Source organism: Lingula anatina, chromosome 2, assembly GCF_051362555.1.
Source record: "Lingula anatina isolate TDL-2025a chromosome 2, LinAna3.0, whole genome shotgun sequence".
NCBI classification, from domain to species: domain Eukaryota; kingdom Metazoa; phylum Brachiopoda; class Lingulata; order Lingulida; family Lingulidae; genus Lingula; species Lingula anatina.
Window position 1 is genome coordinate 34,259,548 of NC_141768.1, and position 24,252 is coordinate 34,283,799.

Genomic DNA, 24,252 nt, shown 5'->3' on the forward strand with positions numbered 1-24,252 from the left:
TGGATGAAATGATTCAAATAAGACAATGTCACTGGTGCATATGTCCTGCATTTATCATCTTAATTTCATCATTAAAGAAAAATAAAAACTTTCATGTATTAAAAAAATAGTGCAACAGTAACAAACAGCATGAATACACAGGAGTTTTGTAAAATTTATAAGTTAACCAAAGTATAGATTGAAGGATAATGAAAATGTCACACAATTACAAAAAAAGAAAGTGTAAAAAATACCTACACTGTACAATTTTAAAATGGCATGAAGTAAAGTACTCAATTTAATACTGTTTTGTGTGTATCAACTCACCCATCCATCTAAACACACACACACACACACACACACACACACACACACACACACACACACACACACGCACACACACACACACACACACACACACACACACACACACAAAAACAAAAAAAAGAAAAATGTCAGACATGAAAAAATGTCATGAAGTCTGGAACTGCCTTTATGCTGTAGACTGCTCACCTGTTGTGTGTAATGGCGGGCAAACTCATTGTTCAGCTGGGCCTGGCTGTAAAGTTTGTAGTTCCTCTCAAAATAAGCTAACCTGAGAAATAAGAAGAGCAGGATTTTTTTTTTTTTGCAACTGAAAGGTTTTATAAAATACTCACTTCCATATGTCAAATATTTCTCATTTGTTGGTGTATATGAAAGTCAAATAAATAGCTCCTCATGTTTCACTTTAAAGTAATAGAAATTATTAACAGAATATCTTTTGTCAATTTGAAGAAGTGACAGAATGTGAGTACTGCGTTTTGTATACATGAAGCACCTCCCCTCCCCTCTCCCTACAAAAAAATAAATAAATAATAATAATAATGATTTTTCATATCAGTCACATTTCTCCTAAATCTCTTGCAAAAATCAGTATCTTTTCAACTCACTTGAAGACAACATCTTGGACATCTGTCAACACAATGCCAACACTCTGCAGGAAGAGGTTCACAACATTAGATTTGAGACCTGTGGGTTTGTCTCCACTGGCTTGAAGGCTAAAGCTGATTTGGATCTGTAAAAAAATGAATACTATTGACAATTTGACCTAAAACACACTGAATTGGCTGACAAGTATAATGAAATAAACATATAGTTTTCCAAACCCTTAGCAACCACATAGAAATTTCTCATCATCAAACATATACATCATTACACTAATAATATTAAGCTTAGGCCACATTCATAACCAATGCAGATCAAATATGGCCAATCCACTTGAAAGCTTACCAAAATAAAATAATCTCCAAGGGGAATTATTCAGTGTCTATTAGGTGATTATGACGAAAGCTTTCAAGCGGGTTGGCCATATTTGATCCACAGATCTGTTAGTCAGTGGATCAACTTGTTCTGATTGGGCCCTTATTTAATAACAAGCATGTTAGTGTGTGGGGGTGTGTCCATATAGAAGCTACATGTACAATACCTTAATGGGAGAGAAGTGCAGTATGTCATAGTAGTTCTTGCTGCCCCCTCCTGCACTGGCCTGGCAGATGTCCATGTCCAGTAACTTCTGGTCTATAGGCTTCAGGTCCAGCAGAAACTGCTCAAGCTGGGACAAGACCACATTAAATTAATTGTATCAAATTATCTTGTACTTGTTACAAATATCATAAATTTTGCAAGATATATACTCAACATTAAATGTTGAATGCTGACAATCCAATAAAATATTTGAACTATGGAGACCTACTTTGAAAAAAAAAAAACAAAAAACAATGATATTTCAAGCTTTTGCAATGTCAATTCTGCCATAAGAAAACACTGAAAACAGTTATCATTCTAACACCTAAGCAGCATTTTAAATTCAAACACATTGCAATATCAATCTTTTTAATTATTACTAAATGAGAATTGTGTTAGATAAAACCCCATGTAAAAGAGCAGGGAAATCATCTCAATTCCTCCCTACCTCTTGTTCCTTCCACTTCTCTGTCTCTGGGGAAAACAACTCTATCATGGCATTCAAGAAGCTCTGGTCCACTTTCAATGACATTGCCTGGATCAATACTTTGAAGTACCTGTGATAATAAGCCAATGGTGTCTTTACACAATGGTTGTTTTTATTACCTGAGCTCTCAGGAAACTTTCACAAGGGTGTTTATACGTGTATCAACCAGAATGGAGCTGTTTAACTAAAATATGCAACTTGTTTTTTAATCACTGAAAAAGAGACAGCCAATTGCAAAAAATGGACAGAATTAAACAAAAATGCCCTCATCAAATAAAACAACAGGCTGATCAAATCTTCGAATACTTAAATACAATACTGTAATCAACAGAAAAAGTAATTAAAAGTGGGAAAAGACATCCATACTTGATCTGTTGTACTGTGGTGTTCTCATGTTTCCTAACCATCATACTGACTTCAGTAAAAGGTTTAGGTACTGGAAGACAACAAAGTCATAAAACAAATATATGTTGCAAATGTGCAATATATAATTTGCCAACAATGAAACTTCTTTAACACACAACATTTGCTGAAATAGCTTTGTACAAATCACATCTAAACCAAACTAGAAACAAAATGTAGTGCACCATTTACTGATAATATGATCTTCTGTTTTCCATATCTAATATGGTCCAGTGTAGTAGTACTCAGAACTTACCACTATCTGCAGCCACTGATTTGGGGGGTGGAATAGGGGCCAACACAGTGGGGAATACACAGGCAGGCACCTGGTTGTCAAGCTGGAATATCACAATTACAAAATAATAATTAAAGTGTCATTTTTAATGGAGGTGGTACTCCCACTGGTAATCATAATAAACACTCTAGTTGGTGATCAGGGATGAGGCTGTCATTCAGTGACAAACTCTGAAAATATGGCCTGGGGTCTAGACGGGCAGCAAGGCCAATGTTATTTTTGGCTCAAAAAAGTCTGATATCCACCAATACTCAAAAAAATCTCATTCCTGTCTGATATACTGACAGCACACAAACCCCAACTATAGGATCTTTAACTGTGGAGGATGGGAGGAAAATTAATTGACTACCACTTTCTTGGATAGTAGGGTCTACCAAGGTGGGGTGGACGTGCATATGAGAGCTTACCTGGACTCTGTTGATCTTAGCATGGAGTTGCAGCTGGTGTGGGGAAGTTTTGTACTGTAGCCAGATGCCCTCCTGGTAACTGCGTCTGATGGGACGTTTATTGGGCTTCAGCATCTGCATGGTCCCATCCACCTCATTCACCGTGAAATCAACCTGGGGAAATGACAGCGATATGTACTGTATAATGTGATAACTTTGAATATCTCACAGTGCAACCGATAAGAACACTAAATTGCTACAAAACCCTTTTTAAAGTTCAGATGTATGGAACTTAATAAATGATGGGTTATTTAATAAGAGTGTACTTTGTGTTAAATACATACATGAAATATTTGTCAATCTGGCTTTGACCATAACATAAATGATTTAATTCAGGCTTCTGTATCATAATACAAAAGTCTTCTTTGTTCACACTATTAATTTCAATGACATACAATGAATTATTTATATATTTATTTATTTATTTATTTATGCACAACTTAATTTCTAGTCCTTTATGTGTCCTCACCTCCATTTTGTCCAGGGACTGCAGTGGGTGTGCTTTCTTCCCCACCACCAGGTCGTTCTGGTATTTCTGGAAAGCTGTCTCCAGTGCTGCACACTGTTTGCCTGTCAATGCCTTGTACCGCCTCCTCTTCTTCTCCTCCCAGATGATTCCAGAGCTAAAAATATCACAATGTGATATTGCATAGGCATTGGTCATTTATTACTTGCAACTTCTCAGAATTTATTGAACAGTCATACTTTGTCCTAGTTTTGTATGGGGAAATAACTTTTCCATTCTTAGATTGTCGATCCACATGTACATTGTCTGAATAAAAACTGGTTTTCATATTTCATTCTTCATTCCATCATGCACCAAGACCATGATTTTAATATCAAAATTGGAAAAAAAAAGAAAAAAAAAAAGAAAGAAAATTTCCTGTCTGCTATTTACTTGGTTACTCCACTGTTAGGCACAAGTTTAACTCCTAATCCTTTTCAATAATGCATAACAACTTAATTAGTCATACACTCCCTTTGTTTTTCTCTTGAGCCTATAATTCAATTACTTTGATGAAACATTATTGAGTTAGATAAGCCTATAATTCAATTACTTTGTATGAAACATTATTGAGTTAGACAAACTGTGTAATCCTATCACCATACCTAGTAACTCCCAGGTATGCCACCTCTTGTCTCTTATAATTATTCACCAGTGACAAACCAACACCTTGGATAGACAGAGTGATCTCCTGCTCTATTCTCTCCAGTTCCCCTGCCTGGTAAATAATAATTAAAAAGAACAAAGATAAATAAATTAAATTGATTTCATATCCCAAAAGAACACAATGAAATAATTTCAACCTTTCTGTGAGATTCAAATAAAAGTTAACCTTATGACATGCAGCATCTACACTATAACAGCTTTAATAGTATCAGTCAATGTTGAGATTAAATATTGTCCAAAAAAAGTCTACTGTCACAATAAATATTATCTGAGGTATCAGGACTAAAATATTTCAAGAAAAATATTTGATTTGTAATAAACAGCAAGTATTGTGTGAGTGATACACCCACCTCTTGTGCAAAGGTAGCCAGCAACAGGTCTTGTGTGAATAATAAAACTCTCTGTTCTCCGCTTAGGAAGGAGACCCAGTACATTTTGGTATCCGAGTTGGCAAAGAACTCCCCTATGCCATCCTAAATAGGAAATGAAAGTGCTACTTTCAAAGTCAGGTTCTCTGTCCTTCAACAATGACATATCTTGATAACTTTTCCATTCAAATATGCACACAATTTGTTGTATTAAAATCTTGTAATGTCTATAAAAATTCTCAAAATACAAAATAACTCTACCTTCATCAAATCATCTTTTTGGTTTTTCTTTTCTCCACAAGTCCAGAGAATCTCCCTCTTCCCTGCTGGGTCCTGCCACGTGTAGAGTACAACCTTGTGTGGAGGCAGGGTCAGGCTGTCCTTGAGATCCCTGGGGAAGGGAAAATTGGACAGAAAATTAGGCAATCTTAAACTAATTTAGATAAAACCAAGACTGATGAATTTTGAAGTGACAATATTTGATTATGTGTATGTGGTAATTACTAATCTTTTCAATGAGGAAAATTGTGAATTTTACTAATACTGTATTTTAAGTCATACTTTCAAAAATTAGAATGTTTCTATTGAGTGGTAGCAACAAAGTTAAAAAACAGGTTACTCTCTAGTTCTATTCTATGCATTAAAAGCACCTCAAATGCAATAAAGAAATATAATTTTTGTGATTATAAAATCATGTATCTGTTAGTTTGATAACTTTTGTCCATTGAAAAGATCGAGTCATTACCGTATATTGTTTTCACTTAAAATTTAGTATTTCTATTGAAATAAATATGGCTAATTTTTCCTATTCTAGCTTAGACTACAGTGTCTTAAAATTTTGAAAAAAATATTATGGCTAGACTAGTAAACTGCGAAACTCTTGAATGAAATTTAACATCTGTTTACTTTTTCCAGATTTAAGTGAATAATGAAAGAGCAGTCTGCCCTTTGGTTTGTTCCTCATAAAAGCACTTTTATAAGCTATTAGTAAGCTGTGAATCAACTTAAGAACAATGTCCAAATTTGACCAGTTTCAAAATAATACAAAGGAACATAAAACAACAGTGCATTGCCACATCTGATGATGTTACAAATGGATAAAATGAATAAATAAAAAAATCAAAAATTGCCCAATATCATATGTACATTGTCTTGAAACTCTCATCTCCAGGATGACTGCCTGGGTAATTGTAATAACTGAGAGTTAAAAAATAGAAATATAATGCTACGTAAAATAAAAACGCCTTTCCCCCTCCCACAAAAAAAAAAAACATTCAAAAAAGTAAAAGATAATACAGTCAAGGCTAGGATTCTGAATAACTGAGAAAACAAAAAATCCTCTAAAAATTGGATGCATTTATCTCTTTCACTTTGTTATAAATAAGTTGTCTCTCATTAATCACACAAGACAAATCACAAAGCTTAAACAAAATTATGTCAGTGCCTTTTCTTTTTCTTTCTTTTTTTTTGGTTAAAATAGCAGAGCTTCCGTGTGACAGCTAAAATCCAAGAAATGATAACAATTTATCATGTAAATGCCAACCTGCAGGTAAAAAATGTGATAAGTAGGTGACAAGCAAGTAAAAAAAGGCTGATATTGATAAGACACTTCAAAATTAGGTGGAATTATGTGAAAAATCTGTGACCCACTAACCCTGATTTCTTGGACCTACAAGACAAAGATTAAAATAGTGAATGTGGTTCATTTTCCACAGAATTTCAATAGCACATATTTGTAGGTGTACATTCAACTGTATTATATCTTTTGAATCTATCAGAGGCAAATCACTACAAAAACACATTTATGAAATGCCAAGCAGATTTCTTTAATATACTTCACCTTAAATTTGGTAAATACACAACCAATTCTACAAAAACCCTGACCTTTGAACAATGTCAATGTTCATTTCACAATGGTTGACAATCAGAGCAGACGCCATTCCTGGCTTGTAGCTTTCAAAAGTCACCACCACTGCTGACTCTGTCACCTGACAGCCCACATTAATTCCACCCACCTGGAATGAGGAACAAATCTGTGAAAAAAAAATATTCTATGGCAAAGCTGACCAATATAAAATACCAAATTTACAAACTAAAACATATTCCTCTATCGAGTTAAAAATATCTTTAAAAGAATTAATTATAAAGTTTCAATGGGTAGATAATATCTACGGACATGTGAGTCACAGCTAATTTTTGTAACATTAAAAAAAAAAGGTAATTGAAAACCTGCTGAATAGTGGCAAATAAGCAGACCATAACTATAATCAAGCAAAAATTAAACAGAATTTACAAATCTGTACTTTCTGTGCTATTAAAAGGATATGATGATGTCATGATATAAATCTATCTGTGCAATTTTTTTTTCAAACTCACAGGGTAATCCATCTTTAAAAGAGTTGTATGCTCTTCACTGAACAGGAAGTTGGCAGTCTCCTGTTCACCGTTGGCCATCTTAGCTTTCATCATGAACTTCTTCCCTCCCTGCTTTGGCCAGAATGGCTTGCACTGAACGAGAGAAAAAAAAACTCTCAAAATGTGTTAAAAATCACACTGTCCCATCTATATGTTAAAAAACTATATAAAGACATATTACCCGAGTTATTTTAATCATGCAACTTGCATCAGGTTCAAATGAACATAAAATGATACTTTAGACAGGAAATATAACCCATCTGTCCAATACAGTGTACTTGTCTCTCCCCACTGAGCCGACCCCCCCCCCCCCCCCCCCCCCAAATACATAACACTGGCCTCACCTGTCCAGCTGGGACATCTACCCACTGAGCCCCCTCCACGGCTTCAGAGACTTGGATATTGTCCTGGGATCTGTTGACCAGCATGTAGAATGGTGTAAAGACCACTATCTTGGTCAGCCCAGAGGAAGCCAGGCTAATGCCCACACCAACCTGAGAATAATATTAATCAATAATAGAAGAATTTGATTTTAAAAATGCATACTGGAAATGATGAAAGGTGTCAAATTTGGTGTGTTTACCTTTCACTAAAGCATGCAAAACTTTTTGTTGAAATGCCATCCTATTATTTAACAATTACATCAAAATCAATCTAATAAAACCTTGGGTAATTTATCTACCTAGCTTTATCTGAGATATACAAATTTTAGTTACAAGAAGTCAAATGAATTCACCTACCAGTTCAAAGACAGGAAAAATATGTCCTTAAATCCAACCTATTCAATTACACACAGGAAAATGACAGTTCATGAATTAACTGCAAAAACACTGAGTCTCTCAGGAAAAAAAGCTATACTGTTATATCAGTCTATAATTAAAATCAAATTATGGATAGCAAGTCTCCGCCACTTACCTCATACGTCTGTGTTTTGGCTTTGCAGGTTACCGTTCCACTGCTTCCTACTGTGTCCAGCGAGAACTTATCTGAGAAGTCAGAGTCACACACCTTAAGAGAAGCCTACAAAATATATTAGAATAGAAATAAATCAGTTTTAACTATTTTTAGCAACAGACATATCCTAGAAAAGTTACCCAAGGTTTGAGTGAAAAAAGAAACATCTTATGAACATCAAGTATGGGAATATTTGTGGAGAAAATAAAATCATTCATCATATCATGGCCAACCATATATTTATGTTATACATGTAAAAAAACTTTGAGGTTAAGTACTGATAGCTGCTTCAAATAGCAGGATAATTTATAATCTTCTTGAAAGATCAAGTAATGTCCAAAAAATTGCCAAATGTCATTTAAAACAAAACCATTTCAAATTTAAAAAGAATCTTTAATAAAGTGGCACACTTTGAAAAAGAGAAAAACTTCCAAAACCCATCCTAACTGGTACAGTGATATTCAATTTTAAAACAACCTTATATATATATATTATAAATAAATAAAACACACTGAGAATAAGAGCAATAATTCATTTGATGCAAAATTGTCAAATTATATGGTTTCTTTGGGTAAAAAAAATGAAAGGAAAATAATATCATATTAATTTAAAAGAGGGGGAGCCGTGAAACTTTCTGGCACATTTATCTAAAAATGAAACCTTGAAGTCATGAAGAGGCTCTGGTTGTGCACTAAATGTTCAAATCCAATTGTATTTAGTTCTGAACAACCTTAATCTGCTCATGTATTTTTTTTTTTTCAATTTTAAGAAGTATCAAATGGCATGTTTGCTTATAAAATGGTGCGTGTCCTGTATTGTGTTTAGATTTATTAGTGTCAGTCAGTGCACACAATAATGGACTACTACGGTAACTTCCATAACTGAAGCATTCCCCTCCAGACAATGTCAAGCGTATCTTTTTTTAATCCATGAAAAGACTTCTTGTCAGTCAAATCAATATCAAACTTGGTAAAAAATAATGAAAAAGAAAAACCCTTTTACTTAATTAAATGATTGAGATGTTATAAACTGGAAAAAAGTATATGTCAGCATGGGTCTTGAAAAACTAAATAAATGCATTAAATGTATCCACAAATGTGCAACATATACATATCTACATGCAACAAATGTTAATTTTTTGTGTAACAGCACACACAGAAAACAAAACCTTAAGTTATTCAAATTCTTGAAACAAAAACATCTACGAAACTAACAAAAATGAAACACTGTTACACAATACCATACCGTACCCTATTCTACTGGCAATGCAACATTATGTTTGTAATAACAAATAAAAAAAACTATCTACATGTACATTAACAAGAGTACTACAAATATATATTTAAAAAAGTATAAGAGCAAGTACAGCGTAAATATCATTTGTGGTCAGTGTTTCTGTCCCTTTGCCTCTGAAGACAATTTGCTTCATCACCATGACACTTTACTATGGCTTGTTAATGATAAATAAATGGGGTTTCCAAAGGAAAGGACTGCACTGCCCAGCACATCTATGTACCATATTCATAGCAATATTTATTTCTGCAATCTAATAAAACCATATCTGCAGCAACTGAAACTACATATTAATAAAAAATCCATAAATATAATTAAAATTGGTCCAAAATTAATCCAACACCTCATGCATGCAACATATAGCCCCTGTCAACCCCGCATGCCCCAATTCTAAGCCATGGTATCTTGGTTACTGAAAAATTGAACTTAAACCTTTCCACGATAGTTTACCTTTCCTCTCTTTTGGTTAGCAGGGTACGAACATCACACACAACTTAGAACAGCTGCATTAAACATGGCATTATTGGGTATCTTTTGGCCAAAAAGCCATCCAAAGCAACATTTTTGGGGACACACTTTTGGACTATAAACTCTCACATAAGGGTTGTAACTTGAAAGACAATTGGTGACAGATATTTGTGGTTATAGCAAGAAATTTCACAGTTTTCTACAGGTTAGATGTAATAAGTTCAAGCCAAACTCCGAAGAATAAGTAATGGAAGAAAGTTGTGCATTAACAATCAGTATAGCAATTCAAAAATTTTCAACAAAGATTATTTTGAGAAAGAAAGTGAAAGGACTTACTGGGGAAAGACACTCAAAGTGGCTCTAAGTTGTGTGTGGCAGGGGAGGCTTACTTACTTTTCCATTTTTCTTCCAAGGTTGTTTTTGTGTGCCAGACTTCTCTTTGGAAGTGACACTTTTATCTTTAGCGGGGGAATCCTTTTCCTTCTTTGACTGATACATTGTAGGTGAGAGTAAAATAAAATAACTTTAAACATAAAATCTTACGTAGTATAAACGAGGGAAAAATGAAGAGGTAACTTATTTTGTCTCTGGAGTATTTGTAGCTATACTTTACTTGCAGTCACAAAGTGTTTCAATTATTTAACAATTAATTGTTTGTAGAAAAAATGACCAACAAATCAAAAGGATCGTATCACATTATAGTAATATTCCAAAAGATGTGAATCAGATTTACTAATAATAATTTTAAAAAATTTAAGTAGAGTACAGCTACTAAATACTTAAGTTGGCTTGCATTGAGTCTACTGGGATAAAGTTCATTGAGTATTTCCCCTTTAATACAACATAATATGCTAAAAATACTAAGGAAGCAGCTCTATGCCTTACTGTTCATTTAACAAACAACGTTATATGCTATAATCCGACTGATAACAACGTACAGTATATGCTATAATCTGACTCTATTCAAAATATCACTGAAAAATACACTACACAATAATTTTGATTATTGGAAGAGGAGATACTTAAATGTGATGAGCTTTCAACAGAGGATCATGCATGAAACATTCCAACATTACACTGGATGGAAGGCAAAAGAGGAAAGATAATAACAAAACACTTCTCGGCAATTATACAAATTTTCTGTAAAAACAATGAACATCTTTCTAGATGATACTGTGAAACTACACTGCTTAGGTCCTTGAAGTATTTATTAGAGAAATGTGTAAACTAATGCCATCTCACTGAAAATAGATTTTTCTGTAATAAGATAATCCTTAACTCTTTCAAAACACATTGTACATTGTAAGTACATATAAACTTTACACTGGCTCTGATGTCTCAAACTAAACAGACAAAAGAGAAATTTTTCAAAACAAGTTATAAGTATATAAACTATAAATTATATGTAAAAAAAGGATGTATGTAATGGTTTGAGAACTATCAATAATAAACCTTTTTATAAATGAAAAATGAAAAAATCCCAGAACATTTTGAAATGAAAAAAAATTAACCGAAACAATTGCGGTATGTAAACATATGAAAAGAAATTTGTAATTCATTTATTCTAAATACATGTCAAACTTGTTAATATATAACATGATATATGCAGGATAACCATGCATGGCTTATATTTCCTCCGTGCTCACATCTAGCAAACATGCACTTAGGCCCCAGTTTCAAAAAAACTGGTCAGTTCCATGGCTTACTTGACTAGGATTTCCATGACAGTGCTGTTACACTGCTACTGATAGGGTAAGATATGCCCATGTGACCATGTAACCTTGGTAATTAAGTTCTTAGTCAGGGAAGCTGACGTAAGTTTTTTTTTTTTTTTTTTTTTTTGTGAAACTGGAGCCAGATTGGGCTAAAAATGGCAGCATGCAGAGTACTGTTCTCTTATAAATCTATAAATAAAATAATGATATCAACCTTTCATCTCCACATAGGTAATAAGACAGACAGCAAAATGTCTTATTGCTGGACTTTGTGAGAAAAGCTTCTGCACAGTTAGACTCTCCTCCACTTTAAGTATCAATTATTTAATCAATAATGTTTGATGCAACATTAAACCCTCAAAAGTTGTCTCCTGAATACTTGTTCCTTTTCACATCAACCACGTGACACAGAAGTTTAAATAGCAAAATTCTTTGTTAAGATTAAAAATGTGATATGATATTATTTTATAACAATTTTTTCAGGTTTTTACCAGAAATGCATGAGGTGTTTATTTGATATGCAGATAAGACGTGCTAGTATTAAGTGAAAGATAGCAAAGTTACAGTTTATTTATCGTTTTTATCTTAAGGACGCTTGTATTTGCCATTTGTAAAGTTATTTTACAGAAAGATGGATAAAAAAAAAAACAAAGATGAAGTATTGAAAATGTCCAGTAAATATGGCAGGTAAACCACTTGCTGTCACGTTTTAAACTCATGAATACTAAATCCACAATTGCACAAGGAAGACAATCATTGCTCTGCTTCGATTCCTACTTCCACACACAAATATTATTTCCAAATCACCTTCAAATTTCATTTTTCTTAAACCTTTTTTCTATTTTCTTATAACATGTTTCTAAACAAGTAAATAAGTTATTATACTGATGCATCTATGAAGATCTAGTATAAAGATGTAATATCTAATCCCTTACAGGGGCCCAAAACTTGGATTATATATTGCATCTTTATAGTAGAATTTCATCAGTATAATAACTTATTTACTTCTGAAAGATCTATACGATGATTTGATATGTTTCTAAACAGTTATGTATAATGCATCACAACATTTAAAAACTAAATTCAACAGAAACCATAGAATAAGCTTTTTTTTTCAAAGCAACAATGGAATGATACCCAAATATGTTATTATAATAATAAGTTAAATACAGCAAGGATTTGAAAAAGAACACTGTTATACAGTTGAATGCGAAAATATAGGATTTTGAAAATGTGCAAATCAGTGGGGAAAAGTAAAACATTAAAATTGAAACATTTCAAAAGAAATATACATATAAAATGGGATATGTAAGTTGTAGCTGGGTTTACCATATCCAATTTCAAGTCAAAGCAGTTGAAAATCAACATACTTAATATGAATAAAAACAACAGCATGACCTTAGAAAGCAAGAGCTAACATATCATAAGAAATTCTGAGATGGGAAAAACATGAACTTTTCACTGGGACAGGGAAACATTGATCTTACATGTGAACATCTTTGAAAAACTTACCTTCTTTTTCTGCAGAAGGGACCTTGGTTTGAAAGAGAAGAGCACTGCATCCTGGAGATCTGCTGGATGCTCAATGGTGACATCTCCATCAGACCCCTAAAATATGCAGGACATGAAGTGTCATTTTTCTTACTCAATACTACAATTAACCACAGCAATTCTTGTCAAAATGGGTGTTTTTTTAATACATCGGTTGCTGGCATCCCTTTTTTCTCCCTGAAACTTAATGTGGGTTTATTGTTCCAGTTTCCATTCTAGCCTGCAATCAATAGGTCTTATGCAGCAAAATGACTAGATGTTGACTTCTTTTGTTTACTGATATATGAAGAGCGCTCTCCAGCATTATTTTGTTTATTGGAGAGCAAGCTCTTTAGTACATAAAAGTCAGCATCAAGCTTTATAGCTGCAAAAGGCCTATTTACCTTAAATATTGAGCTAGTAACTTTTTTGTTTTAATAATTCACTCTAACAAACTAGACAAAGGGAAACATTTAAAAAATAACAGATCCACCATGAAGTTAATAATATTTGTGTTACATAGCTAAACAAGGTGATACTGAGTTAACATAGTTATGCAAAGATGGTTATTAAATTACAAATTATTAAATAATAATAAATTTCTTGATAATAAATGCTACAACACTAAATTCAATATCTAATGGCTTAAGAAGTAAACTGAGTCATTAAAATACAAATAAAAAAGTTTACTAAAGGTTAAGTTTTGTAAGAGCAAGTAATTACCTCATCATTCATATCTTGTAACAAATACAAGAAAAAAATTAAAATAGGTGAAATATGTTGTGAGAGAAAAAAAAGCAAGTTTGCCAACTAAAAAACTTACAGGTAACTGTTAAAATAATAATAATAATAATAATAATAATAATAATAATAATAATAATAATAATAATAAAGAAAACTCAAATAATTGATGACAGCAAAAAAGTTTTTTTTTATTTGAATCACCATATACAATATTGTAAAATTATATTCACCTCTATAATTTCACATCTAACAAAACTAACTGCTTGATAAAATAAAGATAATATGTTCCAGATAAATGTAGAGCAAAAATATCAGTTTTGACAAATGCAGCTGAGGCATTGAACGCCTTCAGCTTACAAAACAAAATTCATAAAAGCACAGTAGATGATCTTGCACATTCTTGGCAGTAATACATCAAAAAGTGAAGAAGAAGAAGAAGAAGAAGATATCAATCGAAGAAATAGATAATAAAATGAACCCAGATAAAGAATGGATTCTTCTCCGATACCTCAGTATGGTCTGACTGCCCTGTTCCGTGTCCATGGTGTCCCTATGTAAGTCACAGTTTATTCACGTTTGTATTATCTACACAGAGATATATAAATACGCAGCACATCTTAATGAGATAGACTTATGAAATGACTTGAAGAGAAAACAACTTTCATCTACGGGGGAGGTTTAATATGACCACTCTTGCTTAATTACTATATTTTTCATATTGAACAACAGAGCATAATCTAAACTAACAACTAAATTATCCTAGTATAGCCAGCACAACTTGAGTACTGCTATCCAAAATAATCAAATTATGAAAAAAAAAAAATTAGAAAAAATGCAAACATTTGTCATGATTTTTATACACATTATATCATACTCAAATTATTGTACATAATGGCCATATAAATGATCAATATTAATTTTTCTCTTTTTGGCAAACCAGAGTCAAACTGGTGAAATATATGTTATTTTTCTCTCCTTGTGTATAAATATAGGCCAAAAAAGAACACCACATTTATCCAGCAACAAAAGAACCCATTTAGCTGCAGTTTCCAGATTTTTTAAAAATCTGGATGCCAGGATAAGCCCATTGACAAATTTCATTTTTGACCAAAGCAATGCTTATCAATGGAAAGCCCACATATTTCATTACAGACACTGAGAAAAATGTGACATTTTAGCTGTGTCTGGTGCCTCACCTTATATGAGAGGGGCAGTCCAGTCTTGTTAATCAGCCAATATGGTGAGAACAGAGACAGACCCAGGTGACCATCAGTGAAAATTGTGTGAAGTCCAAGCTCCTGGAATTCCAAAAGATAGTTGCATAAATCAACCCTTTCAATAATAATACATTCAGTGAGATGGTTACAAGATATTGCTGGTGGTGATTTTAAATGTTCATTTTAATATTTTTACAAAAAAAAATTTCATCTATGAAAGCTACCCCCAAAAACGACACTGAACCTATGGCATTCAGCTGTATTCCTTTGTGAAGTAAAAGTATAAATCACAGTTGGAGCCAAGGCTTTCCCAGCAAACTGTCTAGCTGTCATTTGGACGGCCGCCGTCATCACCAGACAGCAAATATTTTCAAAAATGGCTGGACAGCTTATGAATTTTTTTGAAAAATGATGATTTGGACTCCCTGAAATTACAGGTGATAATTTTGGACTGCCTGCACCCCAATCCTGGGAAATGCCCTGGTGGGAGCACAAGAATATGTAGGAATATCTATACCAGTGTGTGTTTGTTGGCTCCTTCATATCCTTCAAAAGTCCAGCTGTTGAGGCTGTCAGCATAAGAGTCCACACTTCTCCTGGCAAACCAGTCCTTGCCCAGGTAGGAAGGCAACTGGAATATTGAAATACTTTCTGATTTGACTTTATAATTTTGAAAAGTAGATTATCATTGCTAGCCAGTTACACCTTCACAAAAATATTTAAATGTTAACAAAAATTAGTTTAATACAATTATGCACAACTTTACATTTTAATTTAATAAATAACATTTTCACAATCCATTCTGTCAGTTTTTTTTTTTCAATTTATTTATTTATTTATTTTTTTTACAATTTCCACTTACCTTGACCTCAATAACAGTTTGTCCCACCAAGGCATTGAGAAGAGCAGCATGGTCACCCTTTGGTATCTTGATGCTGCTGTCTGTACCCTAAAATATACACCACCCCTTGATAACAAACATCCACACTGATTCATATCAGGTTAGGTAATGGTTGTTTCGACCCAAAAGGGTAAAAAAAAAATGAGTCATGCAGCCATAGTAAATAAATATCAATTTTTCAAGAAAAAATATTAGGCCTACATCTGATTTCCAAAACTCACATCTAGTGTTTAATTTGACAGATGTCAGATTTATCATATGAAAACGAATTGCATGCTGTAATTGATGTATAAAAAAGAACATTAAAGCATTCATTTACAATGAAAATGTGAAAAATCAGATCAGAATATTAATTGAAACACAATTGAACGAAACTATCTGTTCATGTCATATAATATAATAGTTAGTAGTATAGAGGGTAATCTAAACCTCATTCATATAAAATAGGGTGACAAACAAATTTATAAAAAGACACACAGTGCATTTTACCTTGAACATGTCATCAACCTGGTAAAGGTCAAGATGTCAAAGGTCAAAAGAGGTCAAAATTCAAGTTCAAAGATAAAGAAAAAATGAAAAAATTGTAAAAAAAATTGCATTCTCACATAGCCTTCAAATGAATAGCAGGGAATTTGTATTAATGATATTTCAGCAAAAGAGCATCATTAAATGAAAAAGGAAGGAAAGGGTTAATGCAGTTCCACAAGCAAAAAAAAAAAAAAAATGTCCCAAAAGACAGATTTGTGGTCACTGGATTAAGCCATATGCTTTTTATATTTTTATATTCCAAAGATATCAGAGTGATAACAGAGACTGTACAGGGGAAAAAAACCAGCAAGAAATTGGGGGCATGAACTCAATTTACATGATTCAGAAAAAAATGTAATGACATTGCAAAAACTCCAATGAAAAACTGATCTTAGATATAAACATGGCGTAGCATAAATAATTTACCTCCAGAGTGACCTCTACATCATGTGGCAGCAGATTATGTAACACCACAGTGGGATAAAGATGGAAGGTGTATGACTTGGGACTGGTGTCTGTGGTGTCCTCGTAGAAGACTTTCTCAATCTCCGGAACAACCTAAAAAGCAGGAATGTCTTTTTAGAATGTCTTTGCCATTTAAAAATGCTAAAAAATGTTAACGTGAAAGAAGGTTAACATTTCATTAGTATGTAATATAAATTGATATTTTCTAATCTATATTTAGGGATAAGACTGCCATTTAGTGAAAAAGTCAGAAAATACGGTGTGGGGTCTAGGGGGTGCCGAGGCCAATGATAATTTTTGGCTCCAAAAAAGTAGGAAATCCACTGATAGTCGAAAAAATCTCATTCTTGTATATTGTAGTGCAAAAATTGAGACAGAGGTCTTCAGTGATTTTGACAAGATGTTATTCATAAACCACTTACATTCATGCAGAAGTCTTGGTGCCCCGCCTCAGCAGCCTCACAGGTGATGATATTCAGCTTCTGGTGCTGAGCAGTTTTCCAGGAAAGAGAACCCCTGGAGGTCTTGTAGCTGACAAACATAACAACAATGATAGAAATATTATAGGATGTCACTATTCTCATGCTGTTCACTTCCATCCAATTATTAGTTAAACTGCTTTTTTTTTTTTCTTGCTTAATCCTAGGTCCCAACTACGTTTTGGACACATGGTTTTTAGGTTCCTTGCATCTGGCTAGGATGTAGCTAGATCGCAGGGAAGGAATCAAGCAATTGGTGAAAAATTTCTATGTGCTGTTTGCGTCCTCCAAAAGTCGCATGATGGACGTGCTCCTCATGCACTAACTCCCAGGTTTTCCCCATTTTTTGGGCCCTAGCAGAGCAGCCCGTATGCTCGGGTGGTACCTAGGCTGTACTTATGCTGAGGCTCTAAGTAAGTTAGTTTAATCATCTTAAATATCACGAATATATCTGAATAATAATAATAATAATAATAATAATATCAATAATTATAATAACAATTTTAAAAACTCAAATGACTTTACTGAACAATGACAAAAGTAATAGGGTCGGTTGGGTTTTAAAGGAATAATAAAAGAACAAGAACAACCAAAACCCACCTCTCTCCAGCAGGTTTAAAGAACAAGCCGTTTGGTTCTCCATACACATAGTCCAGTGGGACACAGAAGGTGGCGTGAGGTGCCAAGTCGCCAATCTTCTCCATGTGGTCCTGGCTCTCTGGGTCGGAGTCAATCTCCTGGCACCAGACCTGTATGTTCTGGTCAAAGTGGTTGGTCACCTATGTGGAATGGCACAACATTTAGGAAGACAGTAGGGTAATTTGCCACAGATTTTAAATCCCTCATGTACTCTAATTTTATTTATTTATTTATTTATTTATTTTGTAAACTCTCTGGTATGAAGTCACAGTGCCTACTAGAAATTTGGAATAAAGATTCTCAAACAAAATGTACCTTTGGGAAATATGAAAAGTCAAACTTGTATGGATTTAGTGAGTAGTCATCATTTGGGACTAAAATCACTGTATGCACTGCACTACCGTATAAAGTTATAGCTTAGATGTAGTCAAGTAATTATAAGTGGACTCAGAAGGTTATGAATAAATTTGCCTTTATATAACATCAGTTTTTAAAATATATAGCCAAAACATCAATTATCACTTTTTCCTCTCACTAAACTAAAAAAGATTGTATATCACACTAAGAGACCATTCCCACAGATATGGATTGATCTATCCCCCTGGGGAGTCTCACTAGATTGCTGTCAGCTTAACCAGCTTAAATGTCTGTCCTGCCTACTAAAAGCTGTAAGGGGGTAATTAACTTTTGTGCGCGCTAGGCTCCCGGAAGCTGACAGGAATTTAGCATGAACCCCCAGGGAGTTAGGTTGATCTTAATGGATCGATTTAAATCTGTGGGAACCCAGTCTAAAAGAACAGATAATCATGATGACACTTATCCAAATATTTAATTCTTGACTACCATTACAGCCTTGTCTTACCTTGATCATGGACCTGAATAGAATGGTCTTGCAGCCAATGTCTGCTTGTGTCTCTGCCACCAGTGCCCAGATGTCACCAGGGTAGCTCACCTGGTTGATGTCAAATGATCTCTTCTCAGCCTTGGTGACAGTCAACTGTCTGGTGGCATTGAATTCCTCTACCTGAAGAGTGATGACAGGACACAATACAGAGGTACATTCCTCAAAATTGTAGCATGCAATAAAATGTGGTAAATGCAGTTATCAGAATGTGGAAAGTGAAAAGGCAGCACTGTGGTAATCACAGAGAGCAATTTAAAGTCATATACTCTTTCCAAATGGCTTGAAAATGTGTAATTTGTCACAAAAAATCCTACAGTATTTTTTTTTTTTTTTTGTTAACCACTTTCAGATCTTTGGTAAATGTGAGGACCTTTACTTAAAATGAGACGTGAGTTGTCATAAATCTGCTACAAAAACTATTGGTTCAAGCCCTTTGATGGATAAACATCTATATACATACTGAAAATATCATTCAGGCATTTAGGCTAAAAAGAATATGTGAAACAAACTAGGCACAGCTACTCACAGTGAAAACAAAATTCTTCTCATCAGTGAGCTGTGTCTTACTAATCACAGATGTTTTCTTATTCAGCTTTTTCTGCTTGGCCACTGTGAGCTGTACAACTTCTCCAGATGGCATCTTCACCATGCCATTCTCAGCATTGGGTGGAACCTGTAGGTAGAAAAATAAGATACATTGTGGTAGAAATATTGGTACATGAGAGAGAGAGAGAGAGAGAGAGAGAGAGAGAGAGAGAGAGAGAGAGAGAGAGAGAGAGAGAGAGAGAGAGAGAGAGAGAGAGAATTGTACAAATCGGCATAATACTTATAGCAAACTTCATACCGATGTTTATGGTGTAGGCAAATTATGATTTTTCCTCACTGTGACAGTAAACATACCTCAATTGAAGGGTCCAGTTTCATAGAGATAGAAAGACCACTTTCATTCTTGAAGATAAATGGTGCAGCCATTTCATGTTTGTGAGACTGGTCTACCAGGTTGTAGGCATCACTGAAAGCCTATGTGAGGGAAATTCAAATTTAGGCATGCTTGCCTGTAATCTTACAGATCTTAATAAATGTAATTAGTTTTTTTAAAAACATTTCATCAAAAATATTTTTCAACAAAAAAAGGTTTGGTCCAATCTTTAAAACAATCGTATTTTTCTTACTTCATCCAAGAGCAACAACAAATTATAGCATTCAAAACATTTCTCCTGTTCTTCTTCGAGGCATGATGAACATGACTAAGGAACTGTAGAGCACTATGACAAAAAAAATCCAATAAATAAAAGTAATTATCATAAATATGCATCAGCTGTACCTTGCCCAGGTTGGCCAGCACTTCCAGACATGTCTTGGTGATGGTACACTGCAGTGCATCATTGGAGGCAATACCAATGGACATTTTAGGTGGAGGAAGCCTGACTGTCTCTTCCTCCTCCTCTGGGGTGGCAGCATCCAGCAGGATATCATCATTCTGATCCACCTTGAACAAAAACCAAGTAAGCAAGTATATATTTTGTTTAATGGGCCCAATATCTAATTGTTGAAAAAATCAGTGCAAAACTGGTGAAAAGTTATATGTAACAGTCACAATAAGTCAGGGTGTAACTATAATTCAAGTCCCCCAGGAACCAACGTCCTACAGTTCCTAGTAATGGTTGTTCATAGGACTACCATTACTTGGGAATTGTAGTCCTACTGGGACTTGTTCCTGGCTCATAATTGTAGTAGGTAGAATTTGTATTACTAGCAAACTTTTATTCCTGTTACACTCATGACAGTAATATTATCTAAGTCTGTCCATTTGAAAGTCTTATCCTTATGCAATAATACCCTTAAATGTTACAAGTATAAATGTATAGGGAAATCATTCTGGTAAGATATATATGACAAATGATGGAGAGATCACGTGTCCAGCACATCTGTGTAGTGGTTTGCATGCATGCCCTAAGGTAAGTGTTTATGAATGTGACTATTACTTCCTTGGGTTTGAGTCCTACTGCTGACATAATATTGCCCCCTCCTTCACTGTACCACTCATTTTATTTATCTATTTATTTATTTTTGCTATGTATACCTATATATATAATGTTCAAGATCGACAACTCCTAAGAATCATTAAGGAAAGACAAATAAAGTTCATCAGTCATGTCATCAGAAAGGCCAACTTGAGGACCTCATCCTGGCTGGAAAGATTCCTGGGAAGAAAACTAGAGACAGACAAGGGTTTCCCGTTTCTAAACCAACTAAAGAAAAATACAGGAATGAACACACAAAGAAAAATATGGGGCACAGCAAGAAATCGGATGCTGAAACTGGCATCATAAGTTGCCGAGGGTCGAATCGACCACAGCACCAGACAGACAGACAGATGTATACCTCTAGTAAAGGTTAAGGTCATTTCTTTGATTTTTGACAAGTCAGTTTATTGACATGTCAGTTTGTTCATGCACATCTTTTGGAGAGAATATAAAACAACATGGCATTCAACCACAGTCCCACCCATTGAAAACATAAAAGTAGCAGGAAAGAGACGTTCCAAGCCTGACGTACAGAAAATTTTCACCTATCTCCCGAGAAAAAGTTTCCACCAGAAGCCACACTAAAAGAAAAATGGGTCATAAGAAGAGCAAGTAAGGACAACTACAAGATAAATCATTTTGTTAATTTTTTGTAAGCTTGAAAGTTTTATTACTGTAAAGTTGTATTCCTCAAAGAGACTTTTATTACTAGGACAGCATGTCCGTGGAGTTTTATTACAAGAACAACATGTCCAGGTGACTTTTATTACCAAGAAAGCATGTCTGAGGGACTTTTATCACTAGAAATTTTAGTACTAGAAAATACTAGGACTGTACACCCAGAAAACCATTTTTACTTCAAATCCACATCAGCTGCCAACAAATAGTAAGAAGCATGCCTTAGCAAATATTATCAATAGCAGATGTATACTTTCAGTACACATATTATTTGCTGCAGCAAAATGCGTATTGGTGTTTTTAATGCCTGATATGTGTTAGAAATTCTGTGATCATTACACTCACAAATTACTTTGCATTTGTAAGCTTGAAAGAGGAGAATTGTATATAAAGTGCAGAAAAAAACTAAATAAAATGTTGACACCAATGAGGAATCTGGGGGGAGAAGGGACTTCTTCAATGACAAACAGAACATCATGGAGGACATTAATAAGCAACCAGGAACAGATACAGGAAATAATGATCAGAAACACCGTGATACAACAGAAGAATATGAGGAGGGAATTACTAGGAGGGTAACCAGAATGAGAACATCTATTGATAATGAGGTTCTGAAAAACATCCAAAAGGCACAGGAGAGACAAAAAATGAATTACAACGCGTGTCATAAAACAGAAAAGGTATGCCCCCAGTAAGAAAGAACATTAAGCAATATGTAGTACACATTAATTATTCCTTAGTTTTTCACTATGGAAAATAATTTGTTTTTAAACCATGTTATAATTTTACAAATAACCATAGCAATTAATTTTTTAAGTGATCAACTTCCATTTTTTAAAAAATATTTCTTATTTATCATTAGGAAATACCTATAGGCACCAAAGTCCTTAGGAGAAATCTTAGACGACAAGATTTTAAAGGAGAAACAGAAGAGATGCCTTAGCTGGGACTTTATATTGTTAAAAAATATATCGTACAAAACAGGCTCATCCATATTGTGCACTGAGGGGGAAGAAATACTCCCAAAGAATGTTGCTTACCGTCATGTTGATCTCCCATGGTCTATGTTTACCCTGAGACTCCACAGGTTCTATCAGAGGCTCCCACACAGCAAGTCTCTCATTGTAATAAGCCACCTCCAGACACAGGGTGCTCTCAACATGAAGCTGATTAAGTAAAAACAAGGTACAGAGTAATATACATCATGCGTGAATAATGTAATGTAAGCTTACGCTCTTTTTAATACATGAACCACATTTACTGAGAATGTTATAATTGAATTCATTATAATTGTTAAAAAAATATTAAGCCCAAAATGACCCCTTATTCAATGGGACCAAGAAAACATAGGACTAATACTTAAAAATTGGTTGTAATTAGCATTAAAGTTTATGAAAATGGTATATGTTCGATTAACCAGAGTTTAAAAAATGTAATGTATCCATTCATATCAGTTTATCATAGTAACAAATACTGATGATCATGAGTAAACCTTTGTGCTCCAGTCTCTGACTTCTCCAGTGAAAGCTGACTCTGCAATAAGAAGTGGGACAGTCCTCTTCCCAACTCCACCTTCTATCTTCACTATGATGCTGGGCACAGACAGCATCAGCTGAAAAACAGAATTAAGTCCAACTTGATACTTTGGGAAACAGAGTTAACTTAATTTCAAGTATTTGTAATAATAATAATAATAATGATAATAATAATAACTAGAGGATCAGAGAGGCGATACCGCCTCCGAATATTGTACCACCAGCTGGAGCAAGCGCATTCGTATAGACCCCCACATACACAAAATAAGGGACACAGCCACCAGTTTTGTGCTTGACAAGCTGTAAAAATGCAATCAACAAGAATTTTTAAACTATTGCAAAAAATATATATGGTACAATCAAATTTAAGTTCTTCGTAAGGTAGGTCAAGGGTCAATTTCAAGGTCACAGTAAATTGCCAGTATATGACTTCCTATTCAAGTTCAAGAGTAACTATGGACCTATCTCTGTCAAGTTTGAAGTTAAAAGAGAAAGAAATTAGCAGAGTTCAGTTCATGATAAAAAGTAGGTCAAAGGTCAATTTTAAGGTCACATTTAGATTGCCAGTATATGACTTTCTATTCAAGTTCAATAGTAACTAAGGACCTATCTCTGCCAGTTTTGGAGATAAAAGGGAAGCAAAATTTGCAAAGTTCAGTTTATGGTGAAAAGTAGGACAAAGGTCAATTTTAATGTCATATTTATAATGCCAGTATATGACTTCCTATTCAAGTTCAATAGTAACTACGGACCTATCTCAGCCAGTTTTGGAGATAAAAGGAAAGCAAAATTTGCAAAATTCAGTTTATGGTGTAAAGTAGGTCAAAGGTCAATTTTGAGGTCACATTTAGATTGCCAGTATATGACTTCCTTTTCAAGTTCAATAGTAACTATGGACCTATTTCTGCCAGTTTTGGAGATAAAAGGAAAGCAAAATTTGCAAAGTTCAGTTCATGGTGAAAAGTAGGTCAGAGGTCAATTTCAAGGTCACATTTAGATTGCCAGTATATGACTTCCTATTCAAGTTCAATAGTAACTATGGACCTATCTCAGCCAGTTTTGGAGATAAAAGGGAAGCAAAATTTGCAAAATTCAGTTCATGGTGA

At 34.2% G+C, this 24,252-nt stretch overlaps 1 protein-coding gene across 1 annotated transcript in view; it reads right to left on the reverse strand.

Moving 5' to 3' along the window:
• Positions 1-24,252, reverse strand: part of LOC106178008 (intermembrane lipid transfer protein VPS13A) — a 65,400-nt gene that overhangs the window by 5,051 nt on the left and 36,097 nt on the right. The window contains exons 45-76 of the mRNA XM_087003326.1: positions 23,104-23,223; positions 22,652-22,777; positions 20,231-20,395; positions 19,807-19,926; positions 19,433-19,579; positions 18,865-19,026; positions 17,964-18,142; positions 17,307-17,415; positions 16,846-16,977; positions 16,381-16,398; positions 15,853-15,939; positions 15,508-15,621; positions 14,970-15,071; positions 14,282-14,323; positions 13,012-13,107; positions 10,178-10,273; positions 7,985-8,089; positions 7,414-7,563; positions 7,031-7,162; positions 6,539-6,669; positions 6,309-6,323; positions 4,916-5,045; positions 4,637-4,759; positions 4,226-4,338; positions 3,585-3,738; positions 3,077-3,229; positions 2,631-2,712; positions 2,339-2,408; positions 1,934-2,042; positions 1,448-1,573; positions 912-1,036; positions 493-574 (exon numbers count right to left, since the gene is read on the reverse strand). Coding sequence (XP_086859452.1) covers positions 493-574; positions 912-1,036; positions 1,448-1,573; positions 1,934-2,042; positions 2,339-2,408; positions 2,631-2,712; positions 3,077-3,229; positions 3,585-3,738; positions 4,226-4,338; positions 4,637-4,759; positions 4,916-5,045; positions 6,309-6,323; positions 6,539-6,669; positions 7,031-7,162; positions 7,414-7,563; positions 7,985-8,089; positions 10,178-10,273; positions 13,012-13,107; positions 14,282-14,323; positions 14,970-15,071; positions 15,508-15,621; positions 15,853-15,939; positions 16,381-16,398; positions 16,846-16,977; positions 17,307-17,415; positions 17,964-18,142; positions 18,865-19,026; positions 19,433-19,579; positions 19,807-19,926; positions 20,231-20,395; positions 22,652-22,777; positions 23,104-23,223 — 3,615 coding nt within the window. The remainder of the gene's footprint in view (positions 1-492; positions 575-911; positions 1,037-1,447; positions 1,574-1,933; positions 2,043-2,338; positions 2,409-2,630; positions 2,713-3,076; positions 3,230-3,584; positions 3,739-4,225; positions 4,339-4,636; positions 4,760-4,915; positions 5,046-6,308; positions 6,324-6,538; positions 6,670-7,030; positions 7,163-7,413; positions 7,564-7,984; positions 8,090-10,177; positions 10,274-13,011; positions 13,108-14,281; positions 14,324-14,969; positions 15,072-15,507; positions 15,622-15,852; positions 15,940-16,380; positions 16,399-16,845; positions 16,978-17,306; positions 17,416-17,963; positions 18,143-18,864; positions 19,027-19,432; positions 19,580-19,806; positions 19,927-20,230; positions 20,396-22,651; positions 22,778-23,103; positions 23,224-24,252) is intronic.